The sequence below is a fragment of the Glycine max genome, chromosome 11 (assembly GCF_000004515.6).
Source record: "Glycine max cultivar Williams 82 chromosome 11, Glycine_max_v4.0, whole genome shotgun sequence".
In the NCBI taxonomy this organism is placed as follows: Eukaryota; Viridiplantae; Streptophyta; class Magnoliopsida; order Fabales; family Fabaceae; genus Glycine; species Glycine max.
In genome coordinates, this window is record NC_038247.2 from 37,495,754 (window position 1) to 37,515,990 (window position 20,237).

General features: G+C 30.1%; 2 protein-coding genes and 1 long non-coding RNA gene across 3 annotated transcripts; 2 read left to right on the forward strand and 1 right to left on the reverse strand.

Annotated features, from left to right (window-relative positions):
- Window positions 1–5,910: 5,910 nt before the first annotated feature.
- LOC121173081 (uncharacterized) lies at window positions 5,911–6,849 on the reverse strand. The gene is made up of 2 exons (XR_005887228.1): window positions 6,709–6,849; window positions 5,911–6,603 (listed from the first exon to the last, which is right to left on the reverse strand). It is a non-coding gene; the product is annotated as an uncharacterized lncRNA (long non-coding RNA).
- On the forward strand, window positions 6,194–11,126 carry LOC100800606 (protein SMAX1-LIKE 8). Its single transcript, XM_006591321.2, has 4 exons — window positions 6,194–6,573; window positions 6,698–7,501; window positions 8,499–8,745; window positions 9,109–11,126. Exons 1-4 carry the CDS (start codon window positions 6,194–6,196, stop codon window positions 10,927–10,929), a joined length of 3,252 nt encoding a protein of 1,083 aa, XP_006591384.1. The 3' UTR covers window positions 10,930–11,126.
- Window positions 11,127–19,220: 8,094 nt separating this feature from the next.
- Window positions 19,221–19,702, forward strand: LOC102659713 (loricrin-like). The gene is made up of 2 exons (XM_006591740.1): window positions 19,221–19,543; window positions 19,627–19,702. Exons 1-2 carry the CDS (start codon window positions 19,221–19,223, stop codon window positions 19,700–19,702), a joined length of 399 nt encoding a protein of 132 aa, XP_006591803.1.
- The last annotated feature ends 535 nt before the right edge of the window (window positions 19,703–20,237 follow it).

Genomic DNA, 20,237 nt, shown 5'->3' on the forward strand with positions numbered 1-20,237 from the left:
AACGCTACTTTTGTCATTAAATAGTTTGAATTACTAGGTAGGAAATTAAACCCAGAATAGAAGAATTAATATATAATATAGCATGGGGGTAAGGTTGAGGGCAAGCAAGTTCATATCACTATAATTGTTTCATGGAGAGGTCCCAAAACTTGGAGAGGGTGTTTGGTATTTTGGAGTGATTAAAAAAAAAGAAAAGCAATTGAAAACGTTGGCAAAAGCGAACTCACAAGTTAACAACAAAAATGGACGTCAAATCCATAGCTTTTTTTTTTTTTTTGTTACCTTTCTCTCTCTGGTTGGGGTGGGGTAAGAGAGAGAAAGTGGGAAAGAAATGTAAAAAAGCAACGTGATGCTGATAGGGGATGCTTCTTCAGGCCACCTTGAAAAGCAGTGGTTTCATACATACCCTGCCAATATTGCGGTGATGAATGATATATGTGCGGTGGTGGTTGTAGCCTTCTAGGGTTCTTTCCCTCAACCCTTTCCAATTTGAAGGGACCTTTGACCCTTTCTCTTTTTTTATTCATCAAGCCTTATTTTCATATCTAAAAATACTTATACATTAATTTAACGTCACTGAAAAAATATAAATAAAATAACACAAATTATTTGTTTAATAAAAATCTATTAATGATTACATGAAACCACAGGAGCTTTATTAGATTCAGGTTGGGTTGAAAAAAAAATATAATTGAGTACATAAATTAATTAACATAAAATTATTTTTCTTTAACTAGAGTCTCTAGTTCAAATTTTAAATGTTTCTTTAACTTTAGTTTAGTAGAATATTTAGAATTATATCTAAATCTAATAAAAGATATTTGTTTCTACCAAAATAAATATATTTTTATTTTCAAATATTTATACCAAAAACAAATTAAAACAAAATGATGATTTCATAAATTAAAAATAAAAACAAAATAAACGGCCATAATAATTATTTTCTCTTCTCACTCTTACTTTACTCCCCACTCTCAAAAGTTACACATTGACTTAGACCTCTGACCGGTGTGAACGCTAGCTAACATTTGACTCGATGAGTCCATTATGGCATTATGCAAAATTTGGGAGATTCTCAGACGGATTGCTATGTGTTTGTAGTCAAGTTTGCATAATTTAAATTTTAACGTAAGGTTTCCTAATTAATAAGCGATACAAAATCTCATAATAAATCATTACTAAAAATTATCATTTGACATAATAATTTTTATCTTAGATTATAAGTATTTTTTATAGAATAAGTTTATTTTAAGTAAAAAAATATTTATAATATGATAAGATTAAATTCTTTGTGATAATATTTTCATACATATTTTTTAACTTAAAATCTTATTTTTAAAAATTAAACATGCATACTGGTTCAATAAATTAGTGGACAGCAATAATTTTTCTAAATTAAAAAATTAAAAAGTCTTATCTTACTTTAAACATTTTTTTTTATGAAAGTGTTGATTTGACTTTCGGTATTGGATTAGTGGGTAATAATAAACTCAACTGCTGGATTAAAAAAATAAAAAATATTTTGGACCGTGAGTTGAATCAATTATGGACTTCCACATAAAAAAATGCCATTATCTCTTAGTAAACGCAAATGGTAAGTCAGTGGGGTAGCAGTAAAAAAAAAAAAAAAGCATCTCAATGCTTAAATGATGAATTTATATTTCACCACTCTTAAGATAGCAAGGTGCTAGAATGCCTAGATAGTTAGATGCACTCATTAGGATTATGACTAGTCCTAAACAAGTTTAATATGTTTACGATTCTAAGATCTCGTTTTCCTGGCAAGTGAAATACGTATATAACGTTTTTTTGTTTACCAACCATCCTACTAAAAAATCGGTCTAATGATCATTAGTTAATTTTAAAAAATCGGTCTAATGATCATTAGTTAATTTTAAAAAATCGGTCTAATGATCATTAGTTAATTTAAAAAAATCAGTTCTTCTCACAAAACCAATCTCAAATCAATATAAAATTGGTAAAAAAAAATCAAAATTGTTTTAAAAAACTAGTTCCAAATGGTATTTATTTTAATTTATCCTAAAATATTTTAAAGATAAATAAAAAATACATATTCAAGAATTACACATATGTATAAATTATTTTACCAATTATTATTAATTCTTTATCTTATAAATATATAATTTAGTTACTTATAATTTTTTTTATATCTTGATTTAATATCATTTTATATGATTTTATTACTTAAATTTATATAATAATAAAAATATGAATTTAATTATTATTGGTTTGAACATAGTTAAACCATGGTAGAACAAATGAATCATGAACAAGTATTTTTAACAGTTCAATTCTCAGTCCATTTTAAAATAAATTAACAAGTCTTGCAATCAAATTTACAAATTAAAATTAATTCTTAGAAGCAATTTTATAATTAATTTTATTTAAATGATAGTTAAATTTATTTTAAAAGTATAAATATAGATCAAATTTAATTATATTCTATCAACAATGTAAAAAAAAATTCAATCATAAATTAAGAAGTTTCAGTTTTTTTATATAACAATTCTTATAATTATTTAACAATTTAATTATTATACACCAAATTATGTACACAAATAGTTATTTTGAGATAGTATATGATATGATATGCAAAATATATGTATATCACAATTTTTATTTTAAATTTTTTTTTAAGTAAGTTGAACTTAAGAATTAGAAATTTTTCAAATGTTTTTTATTTATAGGAATCTAAAATAATTTTTGAATGTTTATAATAAATTACGTTTTATTTAATCAATCGAAATATATATTTTTTTGACAAATTCGTTAAATTAATCAAAAAAATAATGTATACGACGTTATTACTTAGAAGTGGTAAATATTATTTTGGAATTTATTTTAAAAAAATAACAGGTTCCCTTTAAGAGATTAAAAATGAATGAAATTTTACTTGGAATAAAAAAAATTCCAAAGTTACAGACACGAGTACACGACGTAATGAGATAATGAGGATGAGTGTGGTAGTTGGCCCACGGAAAGTAAGTGGACGCAGCATCTCTCTCTTTTTATTCACTTAGAAAAATAAAAAGCAAGCATAAACATGATGATGAAGACGACGAAGGATGACGCAGACACTTTGATACTCAACTCCACCCTCTCCCAATTCCAAAAACACCAAAACAAAGAGATCATTGAATAAAAATCTCCCTCAACTATGTGCCCCAAATAAAAATCTCACCTATTCTCCTCTGTCTACAGTCCATACCATGATTTTAAATAGCGTTTTGCAACTATGATTATGATTGTGACCCCACTATTAAGATATTTTACTTCATTTTAATGCAATAATCACCCTAATTGTGACAGTATTAATCACGTTTTTTTACAATTACTTACCATATAGTTTTTTTTTACTCACCACAATACAACTGTAACCGTAACCACAATCCCAATTTAAAACCATTGTCAATAATGACTATACCATACATCATAATTCATACATACAGTGTACACCCAGAATTGAATATTAATTGAAATAGAGAGAATATATTATACATATGTGCGCATTTCTCATCACTCAATGAATTGCACAATCTTCTTTAGGTCCCGCCATATGCATCTTGTTTTTTTTTTTTTGAAAAAATATAAATTATATTAAACCTAAAATGATACAACAATAAACGGGACATATTTCATAGCTAGAAAAAATAAAAAAACATCGTGTTTTATATTTTGCCAATATATATCCATTAGTAAACGAGTTAGTGCTTTTTTACTGTGCAATTTATACTCCAAAATCTTAATTTGCAAGGTCTAAACTGAGTTGTTCTTTCAAAAAAGGTATAAACTGAGTTATATGTATCTACGAATAATGTGTTTACCAGCATTATCAATGTTTGGAAATTGGAACTGCATGAGGATGTCATCTTAACGGGTGATTGACCTATATAAAAGCTATGATATATATGAGCTAGTTTTTGTATAAATTTCTCAAAAGTAATTTTAAACATGAAAAATGAAACGAACTTTTTTTATTAGCCAAAATTAGCTTATATTTTATTCGTAGAAGTTTTACTATGTTAATTTATTTAAAAGATATTTTCTAAAGGATTAATTAAGTTTTTAGTTATCTTAACATTTTTAGATTCCAATTTTTAGTTTTTAAATTTTTTTTTAATAAATTTTAGTTCTTCGTTGATTTTTCATCAACATTTTTATTCCCTTAATTTTTTTTTTGAATTTTTAGTCTCTCATTTATTTTTATTACTCAAGATTAGTCCTTATTTTATCCATTTTTAGTACCACATTTTTATATAATTTGAATTAATTTTCAGCAATAAAAATAAATAAAAAACTAAAAATAGACTAACTTTTTAGGGACTAAAAATGTTTGACAAAAAATTAATAAAAGACTAAAAGTTGTCAAATAAATTTTGAGGGACTAAAATTTAATTAATCTATTTTTAAATTATGCATAAAATAATTTAAGCAAATGAAAAAATTTGTTTCCTTTTTTTCTTATTCTCTTTTCGAATATTTTTAAAGAAAATTATTTTTTAACATTTATTTTTTAACATTTGTTTTTGTCAAAATGCACTCACTATAAATAAAGCGATGTTTTAACATGATTTTTAAAAAATTTTAAATAAGATAAAGGATTAAAGTAATTTTTTAAACTGACTGTTTAGTAAATTTCACATATAATTTCAAATCTTTTTGGTATTGTATGCAAACAACTATATTTTTCTTGTGTCATTTCCACTCTTTTAGCCTATAATTAGTGGATTCCACATATAATTTCAAATCTTTTTTTTTTTTCTCTTTTTACCTCAACTAAACACACCAAATTTTACCATTTTCTTTTACTTCCATTTTTTCCCCCCTTTTCTTTCTTGCCTCTTTCATGCATACCAATAGAATGAAAGTCCAGTCCGAAAGTCCAAAAGAATGACCACTCATAAAATTTGTTTATTTTTATATTGGTTATTTTCGTACTTTTAACCATTTTTCTTTATTTATAATAGTTTTATCTCATCAAGAACCTCAATACAAAATAATATTATACTATTTAATATTATTCTATTACCTTATATTATGCAACTATGCTATTATAGTTAATATATAAAGATAATTTTTTCATATGAAAATATAATAGTAGTGGCATAATAATAATAATACAATATAATATTTGATGTAATAACGTTGAAAGGTTAAAATTAAAATGTAGATAAAAAGAAAATATTTATTTATATAAATGCAGATTATTCAATTTGGATACAAATTTATCGAAGAATTTTTTTTTTCCACATGCAATCCAACCTAACCTAACTGAACAGTTGATCACAGGCCATCATTGAGCACACAAATTGACTAATAAGAGATTATTCTAATTTAGTTAGAGATTTTAATTTATGCGTTTTTATTTTACATTTAAATTATAGATTTTTTAAAAGTTTATGGGGGAGTATTTTACTGGTTATCTTATATATGGCTCAATCTAGGATACTGGGGCCATAGAAAAAATAATAATCATTAATTTGTAAATTAAATTACAGTTTTAGAAAATGTATCCATGTTCAGCATCAGATAAATCGAATATAATTATTTTTAAAGTATAATATTTGTGAAGAAAAAAAAATGCTGTTTGTTAATTTAGAAGACAGATTGTTGTTTGTTAATCAACAACTAATTAACTATTTACTTTATTAAGTATGGTTAGAACAAAATATGTATTCAATCAACTTGAGACTAGTTTAAACTCTGTCACATTAACTAACTTGAAGAATATGAATATATGATTTATAAAACAAAAGCTAAAATTTACTAGTTAACTAGTTGAACTTTCTGTACCAAAAAATTAGTTATACATGAGTTAAGTAAATAAAATAATTAGTGAAGTAAAATTTAAGTAAGAGAAGTGTTAATAGTATTGATATAAGTCAGAAATTTTGATGCAAGCATTTATAGTAGAGGCAAGCAGCTGCAGAATTTGCAGTGTGTTAGTCCTTAATCCTTATTCCTACTTCCACTGTTATACTAATACATTTATTTATAGACATCCCGCGAGCAAAACGCAAAATTACGAGTCACTGAACAACACAAAAGTCCTTTTCCAAAATTCTTAATTCACCAATAATAAAAAAGGGAAATAAACCCAGCCGTTAATGTTTTTCCTCAATAAGGAAACTCCACCAACAAAATTCAAACGCGCCCCTCACTCTCACTCCCCATGCCGACGCCCGTGGCAGCCGCGCGCCAATGCCTAACTCCCGACGCCGCGCGCGCCCTCGACGAGGCCGTCTCCGTCGCCCGCCGCCGCGGCCACGCCCAAACCACGTCGCTCCACGCCGTCTCCGCCCTCCTCTCCCTCCCATCCTCACCCCTCCTCCGCGACGCCTGCTCCCGCGCCAGAAACTGCGCGTATTCCCCACGCCTCCAGTTCAAGGCCCTGGACCTCTGCCTCTCCGTCTCCCTCGACCGCGCCCCCTCCTCCCACAACCACTCCTCCGCCGACCACGACCCTCCCGTCTCAAACTCCCTCATGGCCGCCATAAAACGCTCTCAGGCCAACCAGCGGCGCCACCCTGACAACTTCCACTTCTCCCAAGGGTAAACACATTTAAAACTCAAGCTCAGCACCTACTAATAAGTTAAGTTGGTAAGAAGTTCATCTATCTTGCTAAAAATGATCTACTATATAACTATTATTATACTTTCTTAAATTTTGATTTAGGTCTTACTCACCATTAGATCGGGGTTGCCAGAAGCAACAGCAACAGCAACAGCCGTTTTCTGTTTCCTCTGTCAAAGTAGAGCTTCAGCATTTGATCTTGTCAATCCTAGACGACCCGGTTGTCAGTCGCGTTTTCGCCGAAGCCGGTTTCCGGAGCTCCGATATCAAACTCGCCATCCTCCGCCCTCTCCGCCCCCGCGGCTCGCCGATTTTCCTCTGCAATTTATCCGAGTCGCCGCGCCGCTTCCCGTTCTTCTTCGGCTGTGGTGACGAGGACGGCGGCGGAGAGAATTTCCGGCGAATCGGGGAGGTTCTGGTGCGGAGCCGGGGGAAGAATCCGCTGCTTCTCGGCGCGTGCGCGAACGACGCTCTGCGTGGCTTTGCCGAGGCGGTGGAGAAACGGAGAGAAGGGGCTTTGCCGGTGGAGTTGCTGGGGCTGCGCGTGGTTTGCATTGCGGAGGAGGTGGCGGGTGGGGATGCGGAGGTGGTGGGGAGGCGCGTGAGGGAGATTGGGAATTTGGCGGAGCAGTGTGTGGGGCCCGGTGTTGTGGTGAGCTTCGGGGACTTGAAGGGTTTTGTGAGCGATGAAGAAGGTGAGGGTCTGAAGAGTGTGGTTGGAGAATTAGCGAAGTTGTTGCAGGTTCATTATGATAAGTTTTGGTTGATTGGTGCTGCGGCTACTTACGAGAGTTACTTGAAATTCGTGGGGAAGTTTCCTTCTATAGAGAAAGACTGGGATTTGCAGCTTCTGCCTATTACCTCTGTTAAGCCTCCTTCTGAATCCTATCACCGTCCCAGGTCCAGGTAAAGTAAAATAGGCCTTTTAAATATAATAATAATTCCATTTCTTGAACTTTGGTGTCGTTTATGTGCATATGTTTATTAGTACTTTTTTAATTTTTAATATATACTACCAAAGTTTCAAGCTTGAGGGGTATGCTAATGTTTCCGTGTTTTAAATTTTTTTATTTATTAATTTATTATTTTTTGTATTTTTCGTAGGATAAACCTCTGTTAATTTTTTTTTTGAATTAAGTGTTTTTAACATGTACGAACAAGTGGTTGATTTGAGGTGATGGATTCAGATCCCTTAAGCAAGTGGTCAGAGATTCAAATCCTGACTTGTATATGGAGAAGGTGACTCGCTTTTGAGTGCCTTCCGATCCCCTGAAAGAGATTAGTCTCAATGAACAACTGGGGATACTCCTTCTGATATGTGTAACAAAAAAGAAAAAACAAAGTGTTTTTAACATTGCTGGCATTCATTTTAAATCTCATAGTTGGGTTTGGGTTTTTGTGTACTAAAAGTTAGGGGTGTTATGTCATGGTGATGATTTTATTGTTATTTTTTGTATTTTTCGTAGAATAAGCCGCATTAATTTGAATCAAGTGTTTTTAACATGCACTAACAAGTGGTTGATTCGAATAGTGATGGATTCAGATCCCTTTAGTAAGTGGTAAGGGGTTTGAATATTGACTTGTGTATGAAAAAAACTTGGTTGGCAGCAGGTGACTCGCTTTTGACTGCCTTCAGATCCCCTGAAACCCTGAAAGAGATTAATCTCGGTGAACAATCAGGAATACTTCTTCCAATGACATGCGTAACATTAAAAAAAAAAGTGTTTTTAACGTTGCTGACATTTTAAAGCACATAGTTGGATTTGGGTTGTGTGTACTATAGGTAAGGGGTGTTATGGTGATGATTTTTTGTTATTTTGAATGACAAAGTGGACTCTGGATCTTTTACATAGTGATTAGTTTTGTGCATGTTTTGTCTAAACTGTAATTTTTTGTTTTACAGCTTAATGGATTCATTTGTACCGTTTGGTGGCTTTTTTTCGTCACAGTCTGATTTGAAAGCTCCACTGAATAGCTCGTTTTATTGTGTTCCCCACTGTCACCAGTGTGGGGAAAGGTGTGAACATGAAGTCCTTGCTGCTTCCAAGGAAAGGTTTTGTGCTTCTTCAGCTGCTGATCCGCATCAATCTAGCTTGCCTCCTTGGTTGCAGATTGCAGAATTTGGCTCAACAAAAGGGTTGAATGTTAAGGTGTGTAGCATTCAGATACAACAATCTAATTCTTTATAAATTTGTGCAATTTTTCAATTGAATGTGGCTATTTACCAACCCTAACAGGGAGAAAATTCAAACAAACTAGATTTAAGGTCAAGACATCCTTGCAGATCATTTGTGAATGTAACTTTAGTTCTGTTGATTGTATTGTAAATCATCTGGAGTTTATCTATACTTTATCAATTAAGTCCCCTCCTACAAGACATCGTTGCAGATCATTTGTTAATGTAACTTTAGTTCTGTTGATTGTATTGTAAATCATCTGCAGTTGTTTTATAATTTATCAATGAAGTCCTTCTTTTGTTTGTGTAAAAACCGCTTTTCTTTCATTCAGTGCAGACCAAAGATAATGGTGTTTTGCTCGATAGTAGTGAATCTGGGCCACTCCATAAGAACTTAGACAAGTTATCCCAGCATCTGCTCCATCGAGATGCAAATACTTTTCCGACTGTTGTGGGGTTTCATTGTGGTGCTGAAAAGAAGAAGGAAGACGTTGACAATTGCCGCAGCAAATCACCTAGTGAATACATCAATCTCAACTCCCATGTACCTGTTGGCATGCAAATGATGCCTACATCACAATCAAGTAGTCCTTTTCCTGCAGTTTTCAAGGCAAAGCAGGAGAAATATAATTCAAAACTTGCTGAGATGTTCCAGAAAGTGGAAGATCACGATTCAGGTGACCGAAGATCATGCAACATGTCCAATTCAAGTGTATGTGATGGCAGTCAAATGTCTCCCACATCTGTAACTTCTGTAACCACAGATCTTGGGTTAGGAATATGCTCTTCTCCTACCTGCAATAAATTGAAGAAACCTGCTGTTCAATATACAATGGAGCCTCCAAAGGAAATCCCAAGTCGATTTTCTCCAAACAATAATGTGGCTGATGGGAATATGTTGAAGCATCCATCACAGTCTTCATCCTGCTTAAGTTTTGACTATTGTGGACAAGTTGATGCAAAAAATCCCAAAATTCTTTTTGAAGCTCTTTCCAAGGAGGTATGCTGGCAAGATGAAGCTTTACGGGCTATCGTCAAAACAATTGTTTGCAGCCCTACAAAGAGGGTTAAACACCGTGGACCAAATCAGCCTGGGGACATCTGGATGAATTTTGTTGGACATGATAGACTTGGTAAAAAGAAAATTGCTGTTTCTCTAGCTGAGCTATTATACGGTAGCCGGGAGAGCTTTATTTTTGTGGATCTAAGTTCTGAAGAAATGAAAGGATGCAATGTGAAATTCAGAGGGAAGACTACCCTTGATTTTATTGTAGGGGAGTGTTGCAAGAAACCCTTGTCCGTGGTTTTCCTTGAAAATGTAGACAAGGCAGATATTCTAGCTCAAAATAGTTTGTGTCAAGCCATCAAGACAGGAAAAATTACAGACTCGCATGGACGAGAAGTTAGTGTAAACAATACAATGTTTGTTTTTTCTTTCTCAGATTACCAAAACAGTTCGATGCCAAGAGGGGAACCTTCTAACTATTCTGAGGAGAGAATACTGAGGGCAAAAGGGGGAGGTATCAAGATAAAAGTTGAACATGTGATTGGAGACATCAGAAGCCAAAGCATCAGTCTAACAAACAATTCAATAGATGCCATTCCTAATCTAAATTTCCTAAGCAAACGAAAGTTGATTGGTGACAATGAATTTCATGATCCGCATTTACTCTCTGATACAGCTAAAAGGGCACATACAACATCAAATTGGCTGTTAGATTTGAATCTCCCAGCAGAAGAGAATGAACAGAAACAAACAAATGATGGAAACTCTGATCATGTTGTCTTGACTGAGAATCAAAAGCTTTGGTTGCAAGATTTGTGTGATCTGGTTGATGAAACAGTTGTTTTTAAACCTTATGATTTTGATGCTCTTGCAGATAGAGTGTTGAAAGTGATCAGAAGTAACTTCAACAAAATTCTCGGATCCAAGTGTGCATTGCAGATCCAGACAGAAGTCATGGACCAATTTCTTGCAGCTCAATATGTCTCAGACCGGGATACGGAGGTGGAGAACTGGGTGGAGGAAGTTCTATGTGAAGGATTTACAGAAATACAGAGAAGGTACAACCTCACTGCTAGTTCTATTGTAAAACTTGCTACGTGTCCTGAGCAAGCTGCTGGTGTACACCTTCCCTCAAGGATAATTTTAGATTGAATTCAAACCAGCAAATGTTCTATTTTCTGTATGGATGTATAATTTAGCTGTAGCATATAGTGAAACTAATTTAGCCTTCAATCCTATTATTTTGTTGGGTTTGTTTGTCTAGGTTTTAACTGTGTATAATATGTAATCTGCAGCTAGTGCTTTGTGTGATTATCCCGTGCAAGTTTAAATCAAATGCCTTCTTTGTTTCTTTTTTCTAAGTTGTTACTTGATGTAATTGATTAATACATAAACTGATGAATCCGTAAAGACCCAAAAATAAGAGAATTTAGAACTTGTAGAGTGAAAATCATGACATTTCTCATTGGTTTACTCCATGGCTTAGGATTCAACCCCCCTCCCCCTAATACAAATCCACCTTAATATAGTTTTGCAAGGAAAAAAATTGATCTTGGAGATTTTCAAACCCTTGATGGATATGGCCTCACTCTTATTAAGCTAAACTTAATATCTCTTAAGGTTATTTATTAAATAAAGTAGATCATAGTTATTTTAAAAATATATATTATTATTTTAAAAAAATCTATATCTAAGAAGTTGACATATTAAATATAAATAATATATTATTATTGATGTATGTTTTTATTATTATTATTTTAATTTCTTGAAATTCTATATTTATTCCTTTAAAGATGTATGTTGTTAGTTTTTTTTATTTGTAGGTGTCGAAGATAATATCAAGTGATTTATAATAATTCATGTATCATATTCAACTAATTAAGTTAGACTTTCTTAACTCATGTTGTTAGTTTACATAAAGACTTGATTTTTTTTTTTTACCTTATTTAAAAGTAAACTTTTCAAGTTATTTACAAAATAAACTTTTAAATAAGATTTTAAATTAGACCGGATTAGTTTCTTTTTTTAAAAAAAAAAAAAAAAAACTAGACCAACTTTTCCTGTGGAAAAAGATAACATGTGCTTACATGGCCATATGGGCAACCCCAATGAGTGGTGGGAGGTTGCTCTACCAGCGGTTCCCCTGGAACTTCCCGAAACAGGGGATCTAATTCACACAGATTTCGTTGACACAGCATTGTCAACTAAGTATATGTTTGGATGTCAGTTTAGAGAATTCAAAAATAGTTTTCTTCTCAAAACAAGAAATTCATTAAGAGAATTTAATTCAGTTGGTTGAACAATGTGTGTGAATTGTTATAAATTTTCATTACTTGACCTGATTTCAATTTCTTATGATTAAAAAAATAACAACAAATTCTTCCATCTTCATTTTATGTTCTAGAATTCAAGAATGTACATTGAAATTCTTAAAAGTATGTTCACAAATTTTATCCAGACATAACCTTAAGATTTATTATCATTATTTCTAGTATACATGACTCGAAGTAAAACATTCCCGTGTGTGTATATATATCCAAATCTTCCACAATCCCAAATCCCATTATGAAGACTAAAAATAAAATTGTCCTATACTAACATTTTTCATACTTCTGTTGTTTGTATCATTTTCCCTGGTTCTTTCTCAACCTTTTCTCTTAGGTAATAAAGTTTTAGTTCAGTTCATTAGATTGAACTGTGTCAACGTAAAGATTATAGGAACATGCCAACCTCGATTTTCACTCATACTAACCATTCAACATAGGAAAAGTCTAGCATATTGTTTTACATGTAACTTAGTTCCTTCACAATCGTGTCTCTTCTTAATTGTGAACTACCAGACTCAATTTTACTAACACCCAATGATCATGTTTGACAACAAGAACCCTGATAAATTTGTTAAATCTCGATTGAATGTATAGGAATTATAATTGATTCTCCAGAATCTCCAAACCTAATTTATCTTATAATTCCATTAATTAATTGCAATAGGTACATTGGTCATATAATCGACTAACAATACATTAAGAACAAGCAATTGTTACTGTCAAAAAAAAAAAAAGAACAAGCAATTGTTGACACATGCACAAAGCAGTTAGATAAACAAAATAAAAAAAATATGAAACTATATTAATATTAATAATAGGAAACAAATGTAACAGTTGGAATGAAATGGTTTGTAGCTGAAAAATATGTGGTGATAATGATCGGAACCCATAACCATAAATAAAACATGATTGCTGGTTTTTAAAAGAAAAGAAGAAAATAAATGGAAGCACGACAGCTTCCTTTCTCATTTGTTCGGTAGTATTGAAAGAAAAAGATGCACGTTAATTTAGCACAAGCAATAGGGATTGGAATGGAAACTGTCATTGTTACAAGTTTATTTATTGAAAGAAAAAGATGCACGTTAATTTAGCAAAAGTTTTTTATATTATAGATTGTCATTATTACAAGTTTATTTATTTTTATAATAATTATCATAAAATTTAATCACAATAATTTTGATTGATTCACCATATAAAAAAATTGTATTGATAATGTATAGAAATTAATTCCTTTATTAAAAGATATATGTAAAAATAGAGTTTGACCTTAAAAAAAATCTCCCTAAAGGGAAAAAAAATAATCTAAATTATGTTGGATTGGTTCTGGAAATTTCTCTAAATTATGTACTGACATTTTGCTACTATGACACTATCATGAAAATTAGTCAATAATTAACAACAAATAAATAAATAAAAAAATAAACATCAAGTCAAATTGATGCTAACAGTTATACTAAAAAACGAACCAACCATTTAACATCTGATTGTTAAATTTGTTTTTTGTACATAAACATAATGAAATAAACAAATTGACTGATAGATAAAGCATCCTGAACCAGGATTTCCGCAGCCTCTATAGGAGACTCGTGCCACTCATGAAAAGTAAAACTGAAACAGAGACACCAGCTAGCTAGGGCAATATGCATGAGATTATTAAAATCTAATTTAATTAGGCTAATAAATAAGTTTTTTTTTCTCTGACAATAAACAGTTAACTGCACACAATATGCATGAGATTTAATTATAATTCTTCTTTTGGAATTTTGTATGGACAATATTCTAAATAAAGACATCTAACCACTTTCATTATTTAATTTTATTTTTAATGAATCATTAGGTCAGAAATATATATAACTACTTTTAAGCCCATTGTATTGTAAAAGTTTCTTGTTTTCAACAATGGTCCCTTTAATATTTAGTTCCCCGTAGATGAGCAATTATTTAACATTAAGATATATACCATCAAAAGTCCTATGCTAGCAACGTATGTATCCAATAGTATAATCATTAATTTTAATTTAGCCCAATTCAGACTTGAATATGGTCATGGACAATTGGGCCAGCTACATTAGAGCAACTGAGACAAATGATTATTTTTATTTTATTTTGATAGTGGTGAATGATTTGTTTTTGTGTTTAAAATTGGTTTAGAATATGATGTTTATCCGTAAGCTGTTGGATTTGGGACATGGGCACGGTGCACCTATACCTATTGTCTTAACGAATATTGTATGCTTGACATATAGAATTACATATTTAAATGGTCATTGACATTGTGTGTGCATTGGTTCAGTGTTCAACTCTACGGAGTATCCTTCCACATTATTTGAGACAATAAGTGATTAACAGATACCACAAAAAACCAGAATGAGAAAACTTACAATAACATGTAATTTAAAAGGGTGAGCAAGTTATACTATTTTTTTTTTTTTTTTGAAAAAAGTTATACTCACTTTTCATGCACTTTAGGCACAGGTAGTTTGGATAGTATATGCAAGGTTATAAGTTATAACCTCAATGTAATTATTTTACATGCAAAAAAAAAAGTATATAAAAGTTTTCATCAGCTCATTATATAGTGTGTTATACTGAGAAATTAGTTCATTTCATATTCTTACAAATACGATCAACGTTAATAGTATCAAGTCTCAGAATAAAATGCGTTATACTTAGAGAATTTAGTCCATTTCATAAATCATCAGCTGGTTATAAAGTGTGTATTCTATCTGTCTCTGAATAAGTGTTATATTTTTTTAAAAAAAGTCCAAAATGATTATTTTGTTAGTTTTTTTATGAAATATTAATTGTTTTTTTCCACTAATATCCTTGATAAATATCACTTCAACTTTTTGATGTAATATTAATTAAAATATTTGTAAAACTATTATTCACTTTTACATATTTATTAACTTTTTTTAATATGTGTAGAACAATCTAAGACTACACTTATTTTAAAACAAAAGAAGTATTACATAACTCAAAATACTAATTTTGTTATAAAGTTTCCATACAATTAATAATTAATTTAATTTTTAAATAAAAAATATCTTACTTCATCCTAAACTTATTTTCATCATGTTAATAGTATGAAATATCTATTAATTTTATTAATGAATATCTCACACAAATGTGATACAAAAATAAAATTATGATGAAACAATCTTATTTAAAGACTCGTCATAATTTTTTTAATAAAATAAATTATGTTTGAGAAAATAGGTTATATACTAACAATATAAAACAAATTTACACTATCATCTAATCATAAATTACTATGTATAAATAATAAATTTATTAAATTTTATAATAATTATTTTAAAAGTCATACATAAAAATAAAAATTATTATATTGATAATACATGACCATTCATCACCGGTGGCACAAACTCGAAAGAAAATTGAAGAAAAACTATATATATATATATATATATATATATATATATATAAAAGTTTGATTAGTATTAACAAGTTTGAAAATTCTGACAGCTTGTAATTTTTCAGACAAATTAATATTATAAAGTTATTTAAAAAATAAAATTTCAAATAAAAAATATGAATTTATTAGTGTGACATTAAGAAAATTACCAAAAGGAACCCAAACCCCATATGGCGTTCTACTACGTTATCTTAAAGAGAATGATATTTTATATATGTATAAAAAAAAAGACAATGAAAGGTTAATATTAACCACTGCTTCCACCATTAGTAGGGAATATGATGCTAGTAGTCGATCGGAGTTCGACAAATTCAACTTTCACACATAGAAAACTGCACTGTCATGTATGAGACATTTATCAAAATAAAGCATTATACATTAGTTTATGCAGCGCTAATAATTATTTTAGGACGACTAAGTGTACTTTTATTTTAATGAAAACTTGACCATACTAACTTTGGACGCTATCGGTGTTTTAGAATATTAAACTCAGGAACCGTTTGTCTTAATAATTGTTGGTTTATCTAGGGATCACACATAAAACAATATTAAGTCAAACTACATTGCATGATAATGATTGTTGGTTTATCTCTTATTATTATTAAGATAGAATATCGTATGTTTAAATAAATAAATAACTGCGACTCTTCAAATCATGCGGATAATTCTTCTATGAGGGCTTCTGCATGCTTTGAAGGGATAGTTTATAATTTTAATTTTCAGGTTATATTGAAGATAGTTTATTTAGAGTTTTTTTAAAAGATAAATTTCTTCGTAAATATTAATAAAAAAAACTTAAAATAAACTTCTTCTATGAATTAAAATTAACTTATACAAAAATTAATTTATAAAAATATCACGTTAAATTCTCCAAAAAATAATTTTAAAATATACCTAAATTAATTAAGTTTCTTTTTATGATATAAGATGTGATGATACAAAATCCGACACACATTCATTAAAAGCAAGAGATGTGATGTTTTTTGAAAATGAAAGTTGAACATACGCTAAGATAGAAAATCCAAAAAGTCTAAGTTTTCTTTGTAAAAAGATGAGACTGATTTTGATGGACACAAGGTTTTGCAATCAATCAGCCAGGGGCAAAAACGAAATATCCATTTGCAAAGGAAAAGAAAATTATATAATCACATAAGCAAATGACAGGAACATCATTAGACATTAGATTAGGAAAAAAAACAGCCAACAAAAAGTTAAAACGAAAAGATCGTACTGATAGATTTTTTTAGAGATTTCAAGGGGTTGGGAGAATTACAAATAGTTTCTATTTAAAAAACCACTGGCTAGGATTTCCATTCGAAACACTATTGCCGATTAACCAAATAATAGTTTCTAAATATGTTTGGTTGGAAGAAAAAAAATAAGTACAAAATATGATAACTATAAATGAAAAAGGTGAATAGAAATATATAAGTATAAATAGAATACAAACAAAGTTATTTTTGTTTAGGAGAACTAGAAGGAAAAAAAAATGACCTAGATAAATAGGTGAATATAAATATGTGATAAATAGATAGGGAAAAATCAATGAGCCTCACAATTTTTTGTTTCAATCCCTCTTATTTTATCTTTATCAAACATACTCACCTTTTTATTTGTCACTTATTTCTTTCCTCTCCATCTATTTCTCTTTCATTAAACAAAGGATAAGAGTAGGGATATTGGAAATAATTTTTTTTTGTTAATGATAATGGAATAGTTTGAGTTAAACGAGACTTAAATTAAATAAGTTTAGTTTATTTTAAAAAAATTAAGACCTAAATCTTACTTATTACTTATCATAGGTTTTTTTTCCTAAGCCTGACATTTTTTAATGTCTAATTTAACATATTAATTTACCTAAAGACTTATTTCATATTAAATTTTTAAATAAGTATGACGCGTCCTTAAATTTCTTCTCGTTGCATATATATCATATTTTATTATTGTTTAAGGAAAACGAATGTGTCCAGACAAACATTCAAACAGTAAAGAAAAGAAACAAGATTACAAGTCACATGTAAAGACAATTAGTTGTAAATTAAAAAACCAAACGAAAGTCACATGTGATTCTGCTTCTAAAATAATGATATTATGCTGCTTTAATAAATTTACAATGATATTATTTTAGGAATTGCAAATGAAAGCAGCATATTATTTTAGGAATATTATACTTCAGGTTGTAAGGGTAGGTTACAGATGTATTTAGATGAACTTAGAAAGAAAAAAGACATGTTATGGTATTATTTTAGAATTTTATTTATAACGGAATTTGATTTAAATAAATATACAGTGAAAAAAAGCGTGCCATCTAATTATTGATTATGTTTATTGGCTTTTGAAATAACTAGCTATTTAAAAGTCATATTTAGATTGATAATTAATTTATAGCATTTTTTTAATCTACAGTACGTAAAAATTAAACCTTTGTTCATTTACTTTTAAAACCATTTTTTGATATTTATAATTTTTAAAAACTAATTTAATTATCATAATTTTTTATTCAATTTTATTTTTATTTTAATTGCAATCTGAAGTTATTCTTTTCTAAATTACTAGGATTAAAAAATTGTAATATAATACTTATAGTGTGTTTAGAAAAACTAGCTCATACGCAAGCTAAAAAGTTATAAATTAGTTTATTGGATTGAAAGTGTTTAGTGAAATTAATTGATAAACTAACTTGTAAATGTAAAATAACAAAAATATATTTTAATTATATAAATAATATATATATATATATATATATATATATATTACTTCTAATATTTAAACTTATTTTTAATAACATAATTAAAAAATTAGGACAATAATATTAAATTTTTATATTATAAAAAAATGATAAAGATTTGATGATTTTATATTATAAAGGATTTTTGTTGTTTTGTTTTTTTTATTTCTTGTGATATTTTTATCCTTTTTTAAAAAAAAATAGAATTAAATAAATAAACTTATTTTTCATTAAATTAATTTTTAATTATATTATTCTTAAACATAATGATCGGTTTTGTTAAGGGGTGAGACGATAATGACAATTGATGAGCCAACACAAATGCTATTGAGAATGTACGTTATCACTTATCACTAAGTGAATATGAGAACAAAAACAAAAGAGGTGGTGACGACAATGACGATGGTGGTGACATCATCAGCAACAATGATGTTAGACATGACAAGAAAATTTGTATCCGTGGGTATTCGTTTCAACTTTGATGAGTAATACTCGAGTTGATCAGGTATGAGTATGGGTTCGGGTTTTCCTCGATAACTAAAAGTCGGGTACGGGTACGGGTACAAGTATGGGATTACTACATTCTCCCCGACCCTGAACCCGGACCCGCCCCGCTACTTAAAATTTTTAGAATTTTTGTATAATTTAATCAAAAGGCCTAAAGTTTTTATTACTAGTTAATTTTATTTTAGAATTTTTACATAATTTAATATTTTTTTCTTAACGATTCTTGTAGACACATGTGCTATAATAAATTTATTGATATATAAGTAGTTAAAAATAAATTTTTAACAATCAATTTTGTTTTTCTAAAATTAAATTTTTAATATTTCTTAAAAAAAATTATTTTTCTAATTTGAATCGGATACAGGACGAAGTCGAGGATACTCGATACCCAACAGGTACGGGGATGTGATAATAAATTTTAACCAGTCGGGTATCAGATACGGATATGGGGACATGTTGGAGAGTTGGGATTGGGGATTGGGGAGACAATACTCATCCCCGTCCCGCCCCATTGCCATGTCTGGATGATGTTAGAGATACCGGTGGTGGTCTCGATGGTAATGACAGTGGCAGTGGTGGTTGTGATGGAGGTGACATTGGTGGTGGCGGCAATGCAAATGGTGATGGCAGTGGCGATGTGATGGTGGTAACAACATTGATGGTGACAACCAATAATAATGACATTAGTGGTGATGGTAACAATGGTGGTGGCGACGATGATAGAGATAGTACTAGTGGTGGTTGTAGCAATGTCAGTGGTGTTGGGTGGTGAATTGTGGTGGTTGCAGTGGCGGTGACAGAGGTGCTATTATTGGTAGTGGTAGTGGTGGTAACAATAATGATGACAATAGCATTGGTGGTGGTGGTAACAATGTCATTGGTGATAGTGACATTGATGGTGATGAAAGTGGTGGTGGTGATATGTAGCGGTGCTTGGAGTCATGGTAGTAGCAGTTAATTATGACGGTGAAAACAATAATGATGGTGGTAGTGACAATGATAGAGGTGATATTGGTGGTCGTGATGATGGTAAGTGTGGTGGCAGCAAAAAGTGTCATTTGTCAAATGTGAAAACTGTGTGTTTTTTAAATTAAAAGCCAAACTCATAAAACTTTTTTTTAAAATTTTAAAAGTGGGTGTAAAAATATTTTGAAAATAATTTAAAAATCATTTCATTTTCATTTTTGTTAAACACGTTTTATTTTGAAATTACATTTGTAATACAAAAACTAAAAATTCACAACTACCCCAAATGGTCTCTTAATGAGGATAAAAAAAAAGTTGTTAGCTTATAAATTATAAGTTGATGGAAGAAATTTATGAAATTAAACTGTGTCCTATAAAAAAAAAGTTTGTGTCAATAAGCTTATTTTTAACTTATAAGAGAATGATACATCAAATATATTCGTAGTTTTTTTTAAATGAACTACTATTTCCAAAGGAATATTTTTTTATGATTATC

What these genes read in the sequence shown, in the direction of transcription:
- LOC102659713 (XM_006591740.1), top strand. Translation starts at nt 19,221, where the DNA reads ATGGGGACATGTTGGAGAGTTGGGATTGGGGATTGGGGAGACAATACT. An exon ending in AATGTCAGTGGTGTTGGGTG is followed by an intron (nt 19,544 to 19,626) that starts GTGAATTGTGGT and finishes TGATGACAATAG; the next exon opens with CATTGGTGGTGGTGGTAACA.
- LOC100800606 (XM_006591321.2), top strand. Translation starts at nt 6,194, where the DNA reads ATGCCGACGCCCGTGGCAGCCGCGCGCCAATGCCTAACTCCCGACGCC. An exon ending in AACTTCCACTTCTCCCAAGG is followed by an intron (nt 6,574 to 6,697) that starts GTAAACACATTT and finishes ATTTTGATTTAG; the next exon opens with GTCTTACTCACCATTAGATC. An exon ending in CAAAAGGGTTGAATGTTAAG is followed by an intron (nt 8,746 to 9,108) that starts GTGTGTAGCATT and finishes CATTCAGTGCAG; the next exon opens with ACCAAAGATAATGGTGTTTT.